The sequence below is a fragment of the Patagioenas fasciata genome, chromosome 4, assembly GCF_037038585.1.
Source record: "Patagioenas fasciata isolate bPatFas1 chromosome 4, bPatFas1.hap1, whole genome shotgun sequence".
NCBI classification, from domain to species: Eukaryota; Metazoa; Chordata; class Aves; order Columbiformes; family Columbidae; genus Patagioenas; species Patagioenas fasciata.
Window position 1 is genome coordinate 54,526,856 of NC_092523.1, and position 16,871 is coordinate 54,543,726.

General features: G+C 38.0%; 1 protein-coding gene across 5 annotated transcripts in view; it reads right to left on the minus strand.

The window, feature by feature from the left end:
* ANKRD17 (ankyrin repeat domain 17) overlaps positions 1-16,871 on the minus strand; it is a 94,655-nt gene that overhangs the window by 15,845 nt on the left and 61,939 nt on the right. For 4 of the 5 annotated variants that reach the window (XM_071807900.1, XM_065837366.2, XM_065837364.2 and 1 more), the window contains exons 15-23: positions 15,148-15,897; positions 8,121-8,269; positions 6,798-6,909; positions 6,476-6,621; positions 4,299-4,441; positions 3,405-3,618; positions 2,075-2,250; positions 1,107-1,269; positions 259-354 (exon numbers count right to left, since the gene is read on the minus strand). In XM_071807900.1, the coding sequence (XP_071664001.1) occupies positions 259-354; positions 1,107-1,269; positions 2,075-2,250; positions 3,405-3,618; positions 4,299-4,441; positions 6,476-6,621; positions 6,798-6,909; positions 8,121-8,269; positions 15,148-15,897 (1,949 nt within the window). The remainder of the gene's footprint in view (positions 1-258; positions 355-1,106; positions 1,270-2,074; positions 2,251-3,404; positions 3,619-4,298; positions 4,442-6,475; positions 6,622-6,797; positions 6,910-8,120; positions 8,270-15,147; positions 15,898-16,871) is intronic. The other variant, XM_065837365.2, reaches the window with a different exon arrangement.

Below are 16,871 nucleotides of genomic sequence, written 5' to 3' on the forward strand. Positions count from 1 at the left end.
TGACTGGGACAACACCTGAAAATAAGTATGCATAATAACATCACCTTTCCTACTGTTCTCACAGCACAGAGGTATACAAGTTACTGTGGCTGCATGCTCCCATTTTTTGCCTTTTTTTTTTTTTTCAAAAAAATTCCAAGGGGACTCATCATTTGGCTGAAATCTGGTGTGCCAGAAATTAAAAGACCATTCAATACCACCTACTCTAAAGCTGAAACACAGCATTATTCCTTCTCAAATATTTTTTAACAATCTCACCTTATCAGTAATTGTTGCTATGTATCTCATGCATTCAGAGTCTGATGGAAACTGGTTTACTTCTTTCACTAGATAGCGCACCACTTTTACATGACCCTGAAAGAGAAATTTCAAGGAAGTCATTTTATATCAGGTCAGTTGGTTCTGGTTTGCTAATAAACTCTACTGATTTTTCAATGCCTTTTTTTTTTTTAAATAACTGTCACCTCCTCTCTAGTGCAACGTGATTCTTCACATTTATGAGGAAAGAAAACACAAGCAATTAGAATACCTGTTGTCAAGGTTGCCCTTACTCTAGTCATACTTTCATATGCTTGTGTCTTATTTCAGTAGTTTTTATGTGTCTGGCTCTGGTAACTTACAGTTGCAGGTTCGTACAGTCATCTGCAATTCTTCGAGTACTGCAGTACTAGAACTACACTCCCTTGCAAGCAACAATTATGTCTGGAGTCAAAATGAGCTAAAATACACTATTTTTTCAAAAATCCTCATCCTCTCCTTGCATCAGAAACCAATCCAATCTCCCACCCAGCATATTGCCCCCTCTCTGCACAAATACACTGCAATTTTCACCTCTCAAAAGACCTATGAGAACCAGCCACAGTGAAGTGCCTATAAAGCGAATCTCTACTAGAACTTAACCCAGATATTATAGAGGTGACACATACAACTATTTTTGGAGATTCAATGCCAAATATTAAAATTTGTTCACATATTTTTAAATACATCATTTCTGTCAGCTACGTTCTATTTATTATTATTTATTTATTATTTATTATTCTATTTATTATAGCTGTATAGGGATGATCAAGACAATACTAAGACCAAAGCTGAACTTCACATTCTACCTTTCGAAAGGCTGCCATCAAAGGAGTTATTTTCCTGTTGTCAGCAGCATCCACATCGGCTCCAGCTTGAACTAACAGCTGGACAACATCCAGATGCCCTCCATTTGCTGCTAGCCACAGTGGAGTATTCCCCTTCTTGTTACGTACATCAATGTGAGCTCCTCTACAAAAATAAACATGTTCAAAACACTGGACCAATTTTCATTTGATGTTTCAACTGGACATGCAACATAAGAACAACAAGGTGAAACTCAATGCTCATTCTTACATGTAACATATGCATTTACAGAGTGCTTCAATTTCCAAAACTATATTTTTAGCTTTTTGACAGTGTCAGAAAGACTCAACTCAGTCTAAAAACATTTTTAATACTGTAAGTCACAGTGTCAGATGTTTCTGAAGCTCCCCTAATTACTTCGTTAACTCCCATCTACCAGGACACTGTGTTCTTTATTAGCTTACTCAGAAAAGCTTGAAACTTTCAAATGCAAGCCTACAAGCAGTGCTGCTATTTGGAAAATGAAATACGCAAACATTGCTCAGGAAACATAATTACACTGAATGTGCAGTGTGACCCATCTAAAACTGAAATCATATAAGACATATCTTTTGTGCACATCTTCTGTTCTTTAAGGACTTAACACTACCATCTAAAACGGCAACGTGTCATGATTACAGGTACTATATACGTGAACTTCACAATAAATTGTTTTATTTCTAACATTCCCAATTCAGTGAGACAGGAAAAACTGAATCAGCCCATTCAGGCAAAAGCAAGTATTCTAACACCAAAGAAAACTTTAATAACTTCTGATAAATAAAAATACATAGCAATGGTCAACAGGCACATAATCTTTTCTATTCCCTACCCCAACTGGAGAATATTATTGCATATTGGGAAAGATCAGTCTAAGTAAGGTCATATTCAAAATGTTTTTCTTCAAGCAGCACACTTGCAAATACAGTACCTGCTTATGAGAAGTTCACAGAATTTGTAGTGCCCTTTGTCTGCTGCAATGGTTAAAGCTGTGTCTCTTGAGGAAGGTACTGGAGGAGCATTTACATCTGCACCTTTGTCTAGCAAAACTCGTCCCACTTCTGCATACCCACCAGATGCTGCTTCCATTAATGGTGTGAGACCAGTCTGAAAAAAAAACCCAACAAGCAAGCAGGAAAAACTAGCAGTTATTTGGGGAAAGAGTATTTTTCACTTGAGAGCCAGGATTAATTTCAACTTCCAGCAACATATTTCTAGTTCTGTTGTATGGATTTCAGTTGTTACCTGGTCAATTTTGTAACAGTTCAGTGACATTATGAAGGAGAAATCATCTTCAGGCAGATGAAGAGCTTCCACTGAGCAGCATGGTGCACAGGATCCCTCTGCTGCTGCCCAGAGCTGAATGAGTCCAAGCCCACTGCCCACAGTTTCTCAAAACTAACCCAACCAACCCTTAGTGCTGATGGATCCTTATCTGTGCAAGTCCCATAAATCGCCCGTGTTGTTATCCACATAACACAAATCACATCCCTGGCCTTCATTAAGAGATCCTACACAGTAAAATCTGGAAACCACCTGGCCAGGTCAATGGGACATGTAACTTTAGCAGAAGAATACCTAGCAGCGATCAGTACTATGTAGGTCCTTTTTGAGCTGTGCTGTGGCAATGACTAAGTACAATGGGAAAGAAGAAGAGAATTCCACATCTGTGGCAGGCCTCTTTCTTCTCCCCCCTCAATATTCTAGCCATTTTTCTAGTGGACAGTCTTTCCTTCAACTTAAAGAGTCAATGTCAACTGAACGACTTTAAAACATGCATATTCACTTTCAATTCTGCATCACCACTGTCAATATAAGCAGATGCCAGACAAAAGAGATTAGACCATGGGGAAGGGTTGGATTCTATGATCTTAAAGGTCTTTTCCAACCAAAATGATTCTATATCTAGGCAAAGACACTGGCTTTTTTTTTTTTAATACATTAGATACTTCTATTTTTTTTTCCACTTGATGAATTACTATGTTCTTATGCTTGTAAGCACCTGAAGCTTAATTAAGGGTTCAGAAAAAACACATATTTTGATGAACTGTGTGACCTCCAAAATACTACCTCTGAGTGAAGCCATAATTTTTCCCTACAATAGTCTTTTTCTAGATGGCTTCAGAAATACATAACGGATCCATGGCAGACATGAAATTCTCTAGCTCACTTAAGTTGCACAAAAGACAAGAAAGACCACAGAGAAGTCATGACTTCCAAACATCTCTTTTCAGAGACTTATTCAGCTATTTGCTCCCTACCTTTGCTCTATGTTCCACATTTGCTTTTCTATCAAGCAGAAGGCTAACCACTTCAGTTCTCCCTTGGAAACAAGCCAGAGTCAGTGCTGTATTTCTGTTGGTCTCTATCTGGGCATTTATATCAGATCCCATGTCCAGTAATAGCTTGACAGCAGCAGTATGCCCATTCATGGCTGCCAACATTAAGGGAGAAATACCCAATTTGCTACCAGTTCTGAAAGAGGAAAAAAAAATTTTCAATCATAATCACATTTCTGAAATGACTTTAACAAAATAGTGAAGACAGAGTACATATCTGAGACCAGAAGAACAGCTACACAGCAACTATTACTGAAACTATAAAAGGTTCTTCATAGTGGCACTATTAAGGACAAATGATTCTATTTACAGATACTGTGCACATTACCTTTTAACTCCTGCAAATTTAAAGGTATATCTTATGATGACTTTTGCTTGGCCTTTGACTTATGCAATGCATGGCTGAGCTATTTTCTACCTCCCCAAGGATGCAAAAGCGTTATATACATGCATACAGACACAAAAAAAGCTTTCCTTAAACTACAAAGGAGTAACACACTTTATTCATGCAACCCAGAACTAATTTCAAACCAGCATGCCAATCAGAGCAAAAAGAAAGATTTCTATCTTTGAACAAAGAAGATCAATAGCATGATGCAGGAAAGAAGTTAACACATTAAGGGAGATGGAAAGTTAAGAGTATTCAAAAACCAGAGGCAAAACCTTTAGATTCTAACTTAATGGCAAAGAAGCCTAATACAAACTAAACAAGACATTGCAACCAGGTAAATAAGAGAAAATTTTGCTCCACATATTTGTCAAGAAATCCTTTTGGAAAGGGTAAAGACCCATAAGAAGGGTGAAAAGGGAACTTGCCTGGAATTTATTTCTGCCCCAGCATTTAGCAGAATCTTGATAATGTTCACATAGCCACCAGAAGCAGCGAGGCTTAAAGGTGTGTAATCAGAAACATTCCTATGCTCTTTGTTTGCCCCTCGAGCTAGCAGCAACTCCACCACCTGCAGTGTTTTAAGAAATAACATTAAGTTTTCTCCCAAACTTGCAAATCTATTCAGTGCAAATGTTTTTGAAGCCTAAATATATCACTGATATTTTCCAACAGTAAAAAAAAAAAAGATATTTTTCTAAGTTGATTCTCTACACACCTCCATGAACAGATGAGGCTGCAACTATGTTCCCAAAGCCACTGTATAAATTACTTGAAAAATATTTTTTTTTAAAAAAGGAAATCAATCATGATCACTTATTAATATGCTTAAAGCATTCATACCAAGTTGTCTCACATAACTAGAAAATATTGAGAACTTTTAATGATTATTTCAGTCATTTTTAAGACAGCCAAAACCAGAGATTCAGTTTGAAGCTGGTAAACAAAGTAGTCTTGATGTTTGTCCTGTCCTACTGGAAAGCTCAGTTCACTGTCACGTTCAAGACTCATCCCCAAACTAAAGCTGCGGAGCAAACAAGAAAGCAGTTGCATACTTTTATCTTACATTCTCTGTTTACATCACGACAAACCGTGTGTGGATTATACGCAGAAATTGCATGCAGGAGCCACTAGAAAAATTAACATTTGCATGACTTGCTGGATTTCTCTGTATGTGAACAAAAGCAACAGAAGTACTTATATTATTCTTTCCTTTCAGACAGATTCACAACCCAAACAATTCGCAGCTTCCCATGTTCTACATAAAGCTTAGATTCTGCAATGAAGTTTCTGTAGAAGACTGGACAATAAAATACTTTGTAGCAACATAAAATTAACACTGAGGTGAGAACCCATCTGATCTCCAGTGCAACATTTAATATATCCCACTTTCAGCTTTAAAGTGTTAAGACATGTTTAAATTTGACCCACACAGCTAAAGTCAAGGGCTTTTCAATCACAATACTTTGCCTTGAAATCACAGGACAAATATACTGCTAAATATAGAAACTAGGGCAAGAGGGCACCCAACATCATCTGTGCTGCTCAAAGGCCAGTGTCTTCTAATCTTCTTCCACAAAAAACATGAATGATACAATGATGGATTCCTCAAAAAATGCTCTAAAAAGATGAGCATAAATTCACATTTGCAGCATGAGGTTGCTGGTCACAAAGGTTATTAAAAGGCTTATTAAAAATAGGCCTTTCCCTTCACTTGAGAGCATGTAAAGGTCATCACACTGAAGTCCCAACGTTTGAAATCTTCCCAATGACACTAAAATCAGGCCAAAAGAGCGACAATTTTTCAGTAAGTTTTTGTCTAGGGAAGCAATCACCTTTAAAATGCCATAGTACCACTGTTAAGACAACCTGCAGAAGTGGGAGAGATGTCTCCAACCTCATTAATTCCCAGACAGTCACAGACAGGAGAAGGTGATCCCGCACCAGATTTTATAGCTTCCACTGTAGCTTTCGCAATCCAAATAGCAGAAGCATTAACAGAATCATACACTCCCAATTTCTAATAACCATTAGGAAAAAAAGCCACAAAATAAAGACAGTTTTTTTAAGTCACAGAATACAGTATTTCACCTAACATTAAAAAAAACCCCTTCCCTCACATTTACTTTTTATCACTCATTTGGAAAAAGTTCTTCATGTTTTCAGTCAGAGACAATGGAGTCATCTGCAGTACTCCAATATCCTATGGGCTATACAAAATCTACTAGAAAACCCTTTTGGCTCATATATGGAGCTGATTCATGTCTAACTCCAGCTTCTCAACAAGAACACTTATTGCATTTGCCTTCATGTGTACATCTAATTATGCTGGTAAAAGCCCCATAACGATCCACTAGTGATTACAATTGTGAGGGCACGTGCACAGCATTGGTCCAGCTTATAAAAAACAAAAAGGCAATTTATATCAGACATGATGCCATATATAACTTAGGAAATCTGAAGCTCTTTGCATATTTTTTATAGACCATCATCATGAAACAGAGTAGTCAATTAAGTTACTATAACTTTTCTGGAAGATTGTTTTGGTATACTGACACAATATGTAATCTACAAACTGCTTCTGAAGACTTAAGTTGTACTTCACCTCTTGTCTCCCTCCTGAACAAGCCAAAGACAAGGGAGTGTCCTTGGTTCTCTCAGACTGGGCTTCAATATCAGCTCCATTATCCAGTAATATTTCAACAACACCCACGTGGCCAGCTGTAGCAGCCAGAATAAGCGGAGTAAACCCTGAAATTAAAAAGGATGTTTGAAAAGTGCACATTCATAACTTAAATGACTTAAGCTAAACCACCAAGAAAACAAACCTTAAAGCTTCACAGAAAGACTATGCTTATTGTCTATTTATTTACTGTGATGCACCAAAAGACCAGAGAGGGTCTGTATTGCCACAGTGAAGTACTTACCTTTCTTGTCCCGGTGTTCAATATTCGCTCCCCTCTCTAGCAGCGTTTGCACTAGCTCTTCATGGCCACCAGCACAAGCAAGTGTCAATGCTGTGTCATGATTACTCTCAGTCTAAAAGAAAGAGATACATAGCAGCAAGATAAGTATTTCCTTTTTCAATTGCAACCCCTGTTACATTGCCTGTTAGCCTAAGTACAACTATACTTGTGTCAAGATAAAAAAAGCTTCTATAAGTTTAAGACATGTCTACTGGATACCTCACAGTTATCTTCTGTGTTCAAGTTGATAACTGGATTCTACTTCAGAAGTCAGCTCTGTTGGGAGATTTGAGAACAATTTCTGACAAGAACTGAGATTCCATGTATGTTTTCTTAATTAGATCAACTTCTTTACCGGTGCTTGACTGTATGGTATAAGGAAGTTAAGAATTCTATCTTGAATTCTTAACCCTCCAGTTAAACCCAAGGAGGAAAAATTCTTAATCTCACCACTACTGTTGCTGAAGCCTCTGAACAGTAGAAATTAGCTACAGTGCATCCACAAATCATGATAATCAAACCCAACAGAACAACTGAAAATACACAAATGCTGGAGCTTACACTCTGCTTTTAAATTTTTGCTCTTTGTGGCACTGATACACTGTCTCCAACTGGTCACTTCTAGTGGTAAATAGCTCTTAGCAATAGCACAGAGCCCTTATCAACCTTGACTCTGCCTATTAAGCCCTTGCAATGAAAAAATGTGCATTTAATTTTTTAGTGTTGCCATGGCCCATTTAAATGGTCACTAGGCTATCTGAAAGAGAAATGACTGGCTTGTATTATTTCCTCTTGTTAAAAAGTTTACAAAAAAAATATTAGTTTCAGTACTTTCATGTGTCTGTCAAGGTGGGTGATTACTGACCAACAACTTAAAGCACAACTGGAAAAAACAGAAACACTGCAGAAAAACAAAAAACAAACAAACAAAAAAAAAATCACCACAAAAAACACCAGAAAAAACTGCAACACTTTAAAGCTTATTTGTCTTAAGAAACCAGGCCAGAAAAAAATTTCAGTTTCTGTTAGAAGGCAACTTTGCTGTTTCTCATAATCTCTCTGACAATGAAGAAATGAGAAACACAAGTCATTCAAAGACCTTCTCTTTAATTCAGCTAGAGCACAGAGGAAAGTAGGCTGCAGCTCTCCAAGGAGTTGTACAGACTTTCTAAAAGCCACAAATCAAGCCTCCAGAACCCAATTCATTATACAGAGTTGTTTACTCCTGATGAATTATTCAGAGTGTAGAGGCAATCTGTGCTGCAGCGACAAGTGCAGGCTTACCTGAGCATCAATATCTATAGCAGGGTAGATTGGTAGCATGGCTGAAGGAGAAATGATAGGACTTGGAGTTGGTGTCTGAGGTTGGGAGACAGAAGTTGCAATGCTGTGGGTAGGAGTGTTTGACATTGCAGATGCTCTTCCGCTCACTGCTGTTGAACAGAAGAACTACACTTAGTAAAAGTAAACCACTTTACTTCAGATGTTTAACAAGACAATATATGGATACTGGGACAGAACACCCTAAATACTTTATTTTCCATGAATACATGTTTTCCACACATGTAATCCAATCTTTAACTCTTTGAATTTAACAACTATGAAAAAGGTTAACTGCATTAGATAAAAAAAACCCGAAACACTATCAGATTGGTGTGTTTTCTAGAAGCCCACCACTTTTTTTTTTTTTTAAAGAAAACCAAAGATCTTTCCTGCAACAAGTCATTATTTGGACCAGGAGTTCCATACCTTTAGTAGCAAGATTGCAGACCAAGTCAAATCAATGGGCAATCTATGCAATTTTTCTTAAAACACTTGGAAGATTCTCATCTAAAAGCCCATCTGGCCTTCACCCCTTGCCCCTGCCCCCATAAACATGACAAAAAAGCAGTAGTGCTAGTGTCAGGATGCTCATGTGGCAGAAATTGTTGACACCAGAGAAGTGGAAGCTTCTTAACAGCCATTGGTCAAGGTTGTTAGCATAAGCAAAAGGCAATACCACTTTGCAGCTGATGACAGTATATTGACATGACCCAAGATAGCACTGACTGTCATACTTCCCTGACACTTGCTTCATATATATAATGTTTAAAAGTATAAATTTAACTAGAACAGTCTTTGGGTTTTCCTACTTCTTGTTTGCCCTTGAAAGAAATAAATGTTTTTCCCCCTGGCTTTTCCCCAGTATCTCTACAGGTCTTTATCATGTGTGATCAGAAAAGGAGAAATTTAAGTACCATACCCTTCTCCTGTCAAGTTGACAAAAGCATCTTTAACTGCAAAATTAAGAACTGCAGTTTCCACATATTGTCAGCATTCATCTAATACATGCCACTTTATAGAACACTGAAACAATGCCCACGTATCCCAAACTTTTCAAGTCCCGTTTATTTTTCAAATAGGTTTAATTATTAGCCATGTCCCAATTACCAGCCACTGATAATCAGTTCCTCTACCTAATCTGAAGCTCTAAGGTTTTAGCAGATGCCACAAAAAATGTTATCCTACCACGACAATTTGTATATTCTTTCCTCTGCAAGGCTGCTATGTTTTTAGTCCATTACTAATCTAATTTCTGGACTTCCTATCCCAAATGCCAAAAAAGAAGCTACTAAATGCCACTGAAAGGAGAACAAAGAATCCCCAACTTATGACATAGAAACTATGATTAACATGGAAAGTATGATTTAAAAATAAATCAAGATTCAAACTCCTTTGATCTTTGTATCAGAGTACCTTTTGAAATCTGTTCTCATCTCACAAGACAAATCATGCTAGGTATGGATTAAAAAAAACATATAAAACTTGAGCCAAAAATATTCCTACATGAGGTCAAAAACTATGGCCTAAGGGAGTTCTGTACAGAAACTAAGTAACTGAAGATCATAATGAAATACTAAGTGGAGTATTTAAATCTGTCTTATTCCATATTCTGACTGTAAATTAGAAATATAACCTAAAAACACAACTTAGAATTAGCCTTGTACACAAGGATAAAAAGCTGACTGTTTCAACTCCTGCTTCCCTCTTAACACATATGGTCATTGACAAGTCATTTTGAAAAACTAGCGTATTTGTCTTCTTTCTACAAGTTCCAAGACAAAGTTCACACAGCATAAAACAGTAATGGAACGGCAAAGGATCAAGATGCTTCACTTGATAAAGATGGTAAAATAGACTGTACACTAACCATATATACGCTTAACTTGGATGATATAAAAATCACAATCATCAAATCATCCACACAAGAAAAAAACTAACCCTGCTACAGTAGCACATGTATTTTTAAGAGCTGTTAAGAATTACTGCTGTAGCCTCAATACGGGGGCTGGAGAACATCTCTGGTACAGGAGGCACTATTAAAGTTGTTAGACTAAAAAAAAAAAAAAAAAAACCACACACCAAAACCCACGAACACCACAAACCCCACAACACAAAAACCCCACACAACCCCCCCCTCACCCAACAAAGCAACAAAAACAATTTAGTTTGGAAGGTCTCAATTCAGATGCAGTCTATTTTTTTTATAACTATGTTGTTACAGAGAGGTGAAAAAACGAGATGTTTAAAAACCAACACCCCTCTTTGTCTAAGAAAGCAAAGCCTTATTGTACAACCCATACAAAGATGGTTTTATGCATGACAGTAGAGGAGAATATGCATGTTGACTTACAGTTCTCACATGAAGTATATTTCAAGCGGGCGTCAGCAATAATTCATGGACAAGTATAGTTCATATCCCTACAGTACGTTTCACTAACACAAGACATTAATTTTTACAGGTAATGACTGATTATATTTATTTCAACATCACCTACACAGAGACCAAATTCTTAATGAACATGCCAAGGGCAATGAACAGAATCTTTATGGTGTCCAAACCAAAACAGTAGAAGTTCAATAAGCCAAAAGGTTTTCACAACAGTCTTGAGCAGTGAAAAGAGTAACCAACTAGCTTGGTCATCAAATCTAAAAGCACTGACAGTCACAGCTCCATCTTCCCCTCTGCCACTCTTCCACCTACTCTAATAGACCAGTGGCAAATTTAACTAGAAGTCTGTATTTCGACATTAAACCATCATGACTTTATGCAGTCTTCAAAGCCAGTTCACTATTAGAATATTTTAATATATACATGCCTCAGTATGGGATGAGGTAACTGATCTTAATCACATTATAAGAGAAGGTCAAGCTTCTTTGTTGGAATGTATTATTCTTAGCATTGTTTGACTACTCCAGTCACAAGTCTTTTGCACTTGTTTGGATGTCAGGAAACCAGCTTAGTGCTTACTGATAGAGGCATACCTGCTCTTCATACTGATTTCTTTCTGGACACCTCAACCTTTTCTTGGCTTAAATTAAAAAAGGACAATCTCACAGCTGCTACCTTCTTCCACAAAGCCAGCAGCTCCACCATCCAGACCAGCACTTGGCTTACAAATGAAGCCCCCATATCAGGGAATGAACTAAAACAGTCAAGCTGACAAATAAAACAAACAAACCAACCAAACAAAAACACCAAAACCAAACCAACAGAAAAAAAAAAAAAAAAACACCTGAAAACAAACACAAGATACTTAACATCTGAGCCAACAGGATTTTTTTTTTCCTCACTGATCTACATGTCATAAGGTGTGTCTGAAAAAAACCCTGACATTTTGAAAGGGGTTGGTCACACTGTTCCAAGTTTCTTGCTTCCTTGAATATTTTTGTGTTTTCAATAAGTCCAACATTACAGAAAACAAGCATCTTTATAATCCCATTTCATCTTTATGTTGACCACTAAGTTTCTTACTAGTATTGTCTTACTGTGGGCACAGCATTGTTCTGACATATTTTTTCCTTATCTCCTGTAATGTCAACAGCAGATGTATAAAACCACTGTTTCACATTACATTGGAGTAAGCCAAGATGAGGAACCAGAAAAACAAACAAACCAACCAACCAACAAACATTACAAGAAGCATATCAGATACCTCAGATTTTTCCAACTTGTTTCAAGCCAGCTCAAAAGGCTTGTTCCACATTGGCTGCTTCTCCTTTGCTCCCAATTTCTTCCAGTATCTTAAGTTATTATAAACTATGTTGGTGCCACATATGCTTAAAACCAATACAGAACCCTTCAGATGCTTAACATGCCTTGAATTGTAAGAGTCAAAGTCATGTTCTGAGTTCAAATACAGACACAGCATTACTTCTGTGCACTTACAGCACCTTGAGCAGAGCCTGAAAAGCACATGCCTGTCATCTTGAAGATCATTACAGTATGAAAGGTAGATTATCACAGGCTCAGTCCCACACAAAACCATCGGCCTAACAGAAGATGAAAGTCTCTTAGAATGCCATGGACAAAAGTCTACATGCATTTACCCTAAATTTCCAAGAACAGCATAACAACTGCCAACAACCAATTGTAGTTATACCAATGCATAAAAGCTTGCATTCTTGGCTTTCTGCAGCTCCTGCACAGGTCACAAGTGGAACAAAACTGATTTTTCTGTGATGCTGGTGTTTTGTCCTTATTTTCTCAGTACTGGAGTTTCTGTGAAGAACTTGCAGTCAAAGCATATTCTTTCTTATGTATTAATTCAGACAGTTACACTTATAACTGACTCCTCCCACGGGTAGCTTCCAGGAATGGATCTTATCAAGTGCTTCAAAAATCCTGAAATTCTTTGTGAGGCTTTGTTACTGGACACACTCCTTTTAGCAGTTATTTTAAGAGAACTTTGCTACTAAAAATGATGATTCTTTTAAAAATATCCTTAACACATCATTTAATATATGCCATGTTTTAGTTCACGAGTTAAATAAGTAACCTAAAAAATACTTCTATTCACTAGCCTCCAAGCAAGCAAAGAACTTGTCTAACATTTGAAGCTGACAAGCAAACCATTTCCTTGCCATGAATTTCACCAGGATCAGAAAAGAGCCCAAAGTTATAACCAAGATATTATTTGCTACTTTTTCAACTCTATTTATTTCTTAAAAATAATGTCTAAACCTCTTAACTCTAGTACGTTCTCTCACTGTGTTTCCAGGTAAATTGTGCAGAGCTCTGGAAACACTAATTAGCTTCTCTAATTCCAAGAAATCCACTCAAGTCCCAGAGCTGACCTACCAACAGCACTTGACCTCTAGAGCAGTACTGATGTCTTAACACTAGCTTCTCACAAATATCAGCATGTGCACACCTGGCTTTGTTCTAAACCAGAACTTAAAATGGCAAAAATCAAACTAATTGTTTACAACTAATCAAGCCCAGAGATGAACATGAGATTAAAACTGCACACAAGGCAAAGCTTTCTTTTTGTAACCAGTGCTTCAAGCCACAGCCCTGTGATAGAACTAAACTCATCTCAGGAACAGAGATTTAAGTCAATGGAGATACTCTACACCAATTAATGCAATACACAAAGCTACCAATAAAATACATACCTGCTGCTTAAATGTTTTGTGTTACATTGAGCCTACCACACCTCCACACTAAATTCTGATATGTGGATTTGAGCTGGCACTTAAACTGTATACTCAGGCCTGTCTGCTCTCACTTAAAATAACCATAAAATTGACAGAAAAGCAGATATGAAATCGCATCTGTACAGTTTTTAACAGACTTGCCACAAATGCCTTCCAGAAGACAATTTTGATCTCATTCCCAATTGTACATGTGCATGCACACAGTAAGAACTGAGACAAAGGAGTACAAAAACATTCACTCAAATGTACATTGGAAATACCTGACCTTTTCCAAAAAGATGTACCTGAGCACTTGGGTACTCATCAGATGACCTAGAATCAGAGATTCTCACACTGTTATATGAAGCTGAACACATTACAAATACCTTAACTCAAACTTATATTTACGCACAATTGAAGTGCACCGCACAGATTCCTAAGTAACCAAGAAACATATTTGTTCCATTTCTTGAACCAAGTGGCTAGTATTGATATGTACCTCAGCAGCTCCATGTGAGAGAACTATCAAGGCATGATGGATGTACTGTTACATACTTTCTAATGTATCCACTTTGTTCTTTATCCACCAAGAGCTTTCAAGTTGTATGTCTAGACTTCAACTCTAACACCAGATTTTCAGAGGAGAATCTCTGTAGGCTTTCCTGAACATCAGGTTACTTCACTGTGTGCCTAATTTCAATCGCACAGCTTTAAAAGTGTTGTTCCATGTATTTTAAACAAACACCACCTGGTGTTTTTAACTATTACCATATCTTCTATTTGCTCTGCAACATTCTTGTACTCCAATAACTCTTGCAGTACACAGCTCCACACCTCAGCAAACATTCTCGCCTAGAAATGCAGAGACCTGCCTTTCCTCCAACACACACTCATCTTAACATGCCTTACAAAGCAGACTTGTCAAAATAGCACTTTTAAAAATGAAAGTTCATCAGCTTAACCAAGAGCATCTCAGCAAATTCTGATTTAGGGATGAGATTGTTAATATTTCCTAAGTTAATCTGTATTCAACTAAGCAGTCACGATGATTATTTCAGCAACTACTTTAACATGGACAAAGGATTACGTGCAACAAAAGCAAATGTAAAAGAACGGAACACTAACATCTCGCATGTCCTATGGTATTTAAAACCCGTTCAATTATTTTCCTCTACTACTTTTGAAGGCTGCAAAGCACTGATGTAACTGGGTAAAGAAATCTCCAAAGCATTAAAGAATTTGGTAAGGCAAAATTTGTTTTTCGTTGGCAAGGTAGACATTTTTATGAGTAGATATTTTAAAAAGTCATAGTATTACCATCTTTTTTTCCCAAATAGAAGTAAAAGCTTACAATGGGTAGGCTATTCAAGTCCAAGCAGAGCAGCTCTCATTTAAAAGACAAGCCTACAAGGTTCCTTACACACTGTAGGCTTGATGCAGTGCTATAGCTGCTCAAAGCCCACTTCAACTGCTCCAACTCAGTTCTCAGGTTAGCTTGTCCAAAATATTAACAACTACTATTGTCAAGACATTGCTCCTGAGCTACACACAGGACAAAAAGAAGAACTGTTAAGACTCTAGCACATCCCCCCAAACTACAAAGAGTTTAAAATGCCCCTTCTGTTATAACAGCCTGACCAACATGCACCAGTTAATAAAACAAAAGCAAAGGCAACCCTGCAAATCAAAAAGTTCAAACTAGTTTTCTTAACTCCTAAAGACAAGGATCAGAAGGCTAGTGGTACTTGCTGTAGAGCTAGCAGAAATACACAAACACACACACATAAAGAAGTGGACATAACCTCAACTGTTCAAGCAAATATTATACCTGCTCATAACAATATAAACCCACCTGCCATGATGTCATCCAGCGTGTCATTGAGCGTCTGAGCAGGGCTGGCTACCATTAACCCTTGCTGTGTTTCTGTCAGTATTCCTTGCCCCAGCCCTGCTAGTTGTGCTTGGCCCAACACTGGCTGTCCAACTATAACACCTTGCAGTTCTGTAAGATTTGCGATGGACCCTGGAGGTAAGGAACCTGCTGCCAGAGGCAAAGCTTGTGGCATGGCCAGAGGCTGAATTGGTGCAAAACCCGTCTGTGCAGCAGCTTGCTGAGGATCATCTTTAAGTAAGATGGGGTCGACTTGCTGTAATCGTGCATAGTCTCCCTCTGAGAGTTGTTCTCCTACCCCAACAGGAGTCAGTAGTCCCAGATGCTGGCAAGACTGTTGCTGCTGCTGGAGCTGAATTCTTTGCGCTTTTACCTCTAGATATTGTTTTTTTAGCTGCTGCTGAGTTTTCAGCTGTAACTCTCGCTCCACCTTCTGTAGTTCTTCCAAAATCTTTTGTTTCTTCTGAATTTGCTCCTCTCTCGTTTTGTTCAGCTCCTCAATCTTCTCTTTGGTGAGCTGATCGGCATGTGCCAATTCCAAGGACTGCAGTTGAGCGTTCTTCTCTATGGCTTCTTTTATCCTCTGTTCCAGCTCTGTCAACTTGCCCTGAGCCTCTTCTACAATGCTCTCTGGAGACTGATTGGTGATGTAACCCTGTACATCCTGGTTGTTTGCTGGCAAATGACTGCTGGACTTTTGTTTAGAAGCAGCTGTGTGAAAAAGAAACCCCCTCAGAACCAATGGAAGTGCATATGAATGGCATCCTCATTATAGACCTACTATTGGGATGCTAAATGGCCAGTTGTGCACCAAGACACAGCACCCACAGAAGGTCAGTGTGCACTGTAAGGCCCTCAAAGAAAGCCGTATCTGTCACTATCAATTTTAATACAGCAGCCAGATTGCAATTTAACGCTACAGATTACTGCACATACATTCCAAATAACCCTATGCTATGCTGACATATTTACTCCAATAATTGTTACCCTTTTGTCAAATGAAGTGATAAGAGCCGCTGTTAAAAAGTGGTGCTACAAGATAAGTGGGAAAAAAAGAAAGGAAGTGCTGTCTCTTTACTTGATGTTTTGCATCTGGTATCATGTTAAAACAACCATATGGTTACAGCCCTGAAGCACAGCAAAAGCGATGCAAAAGCATCTTGAGGGACAGGTGACTTGTTCTAGGCCACCAGTTTTGTGAATAACTTGGTACATTTTTGGAAGAACTATACTTTCTAGGACTATTGAATCCTTTCACTACAAGTATTCAGCTTTGCTCAGTTGACAACGCTAGAAACCAGGAGACTCATTTATATTTAACATGATCTAACAGGGTACGTTTAGCCACCACATTTTATCCTTAGTAGACATGATTTTGCCTGTGTCAAAACTCGGCTCTCTGCCCAGGCAAGGCAAATATTTCAGCCTTCCTTTAAGAATGAGCGATGGACTAATCCATTTCATCTTTTATGAAGAAGTCCACAGTAACACAGCTGACATAGTCTGCCATACCAGTTGGAGAAGGAACAATTGGTTAATTTTGAAAGGAGAAAGGCAAATCAAAACCAAGGATTTGAGTCAGTGGAGGTGCCCAGTTTCTTCCAGTCATTCTCGCTGTATTTCCAGAACAATACAAGTGCACACACAGTATTAATTTTATGACATGCACGCCTGTATTTGCACTA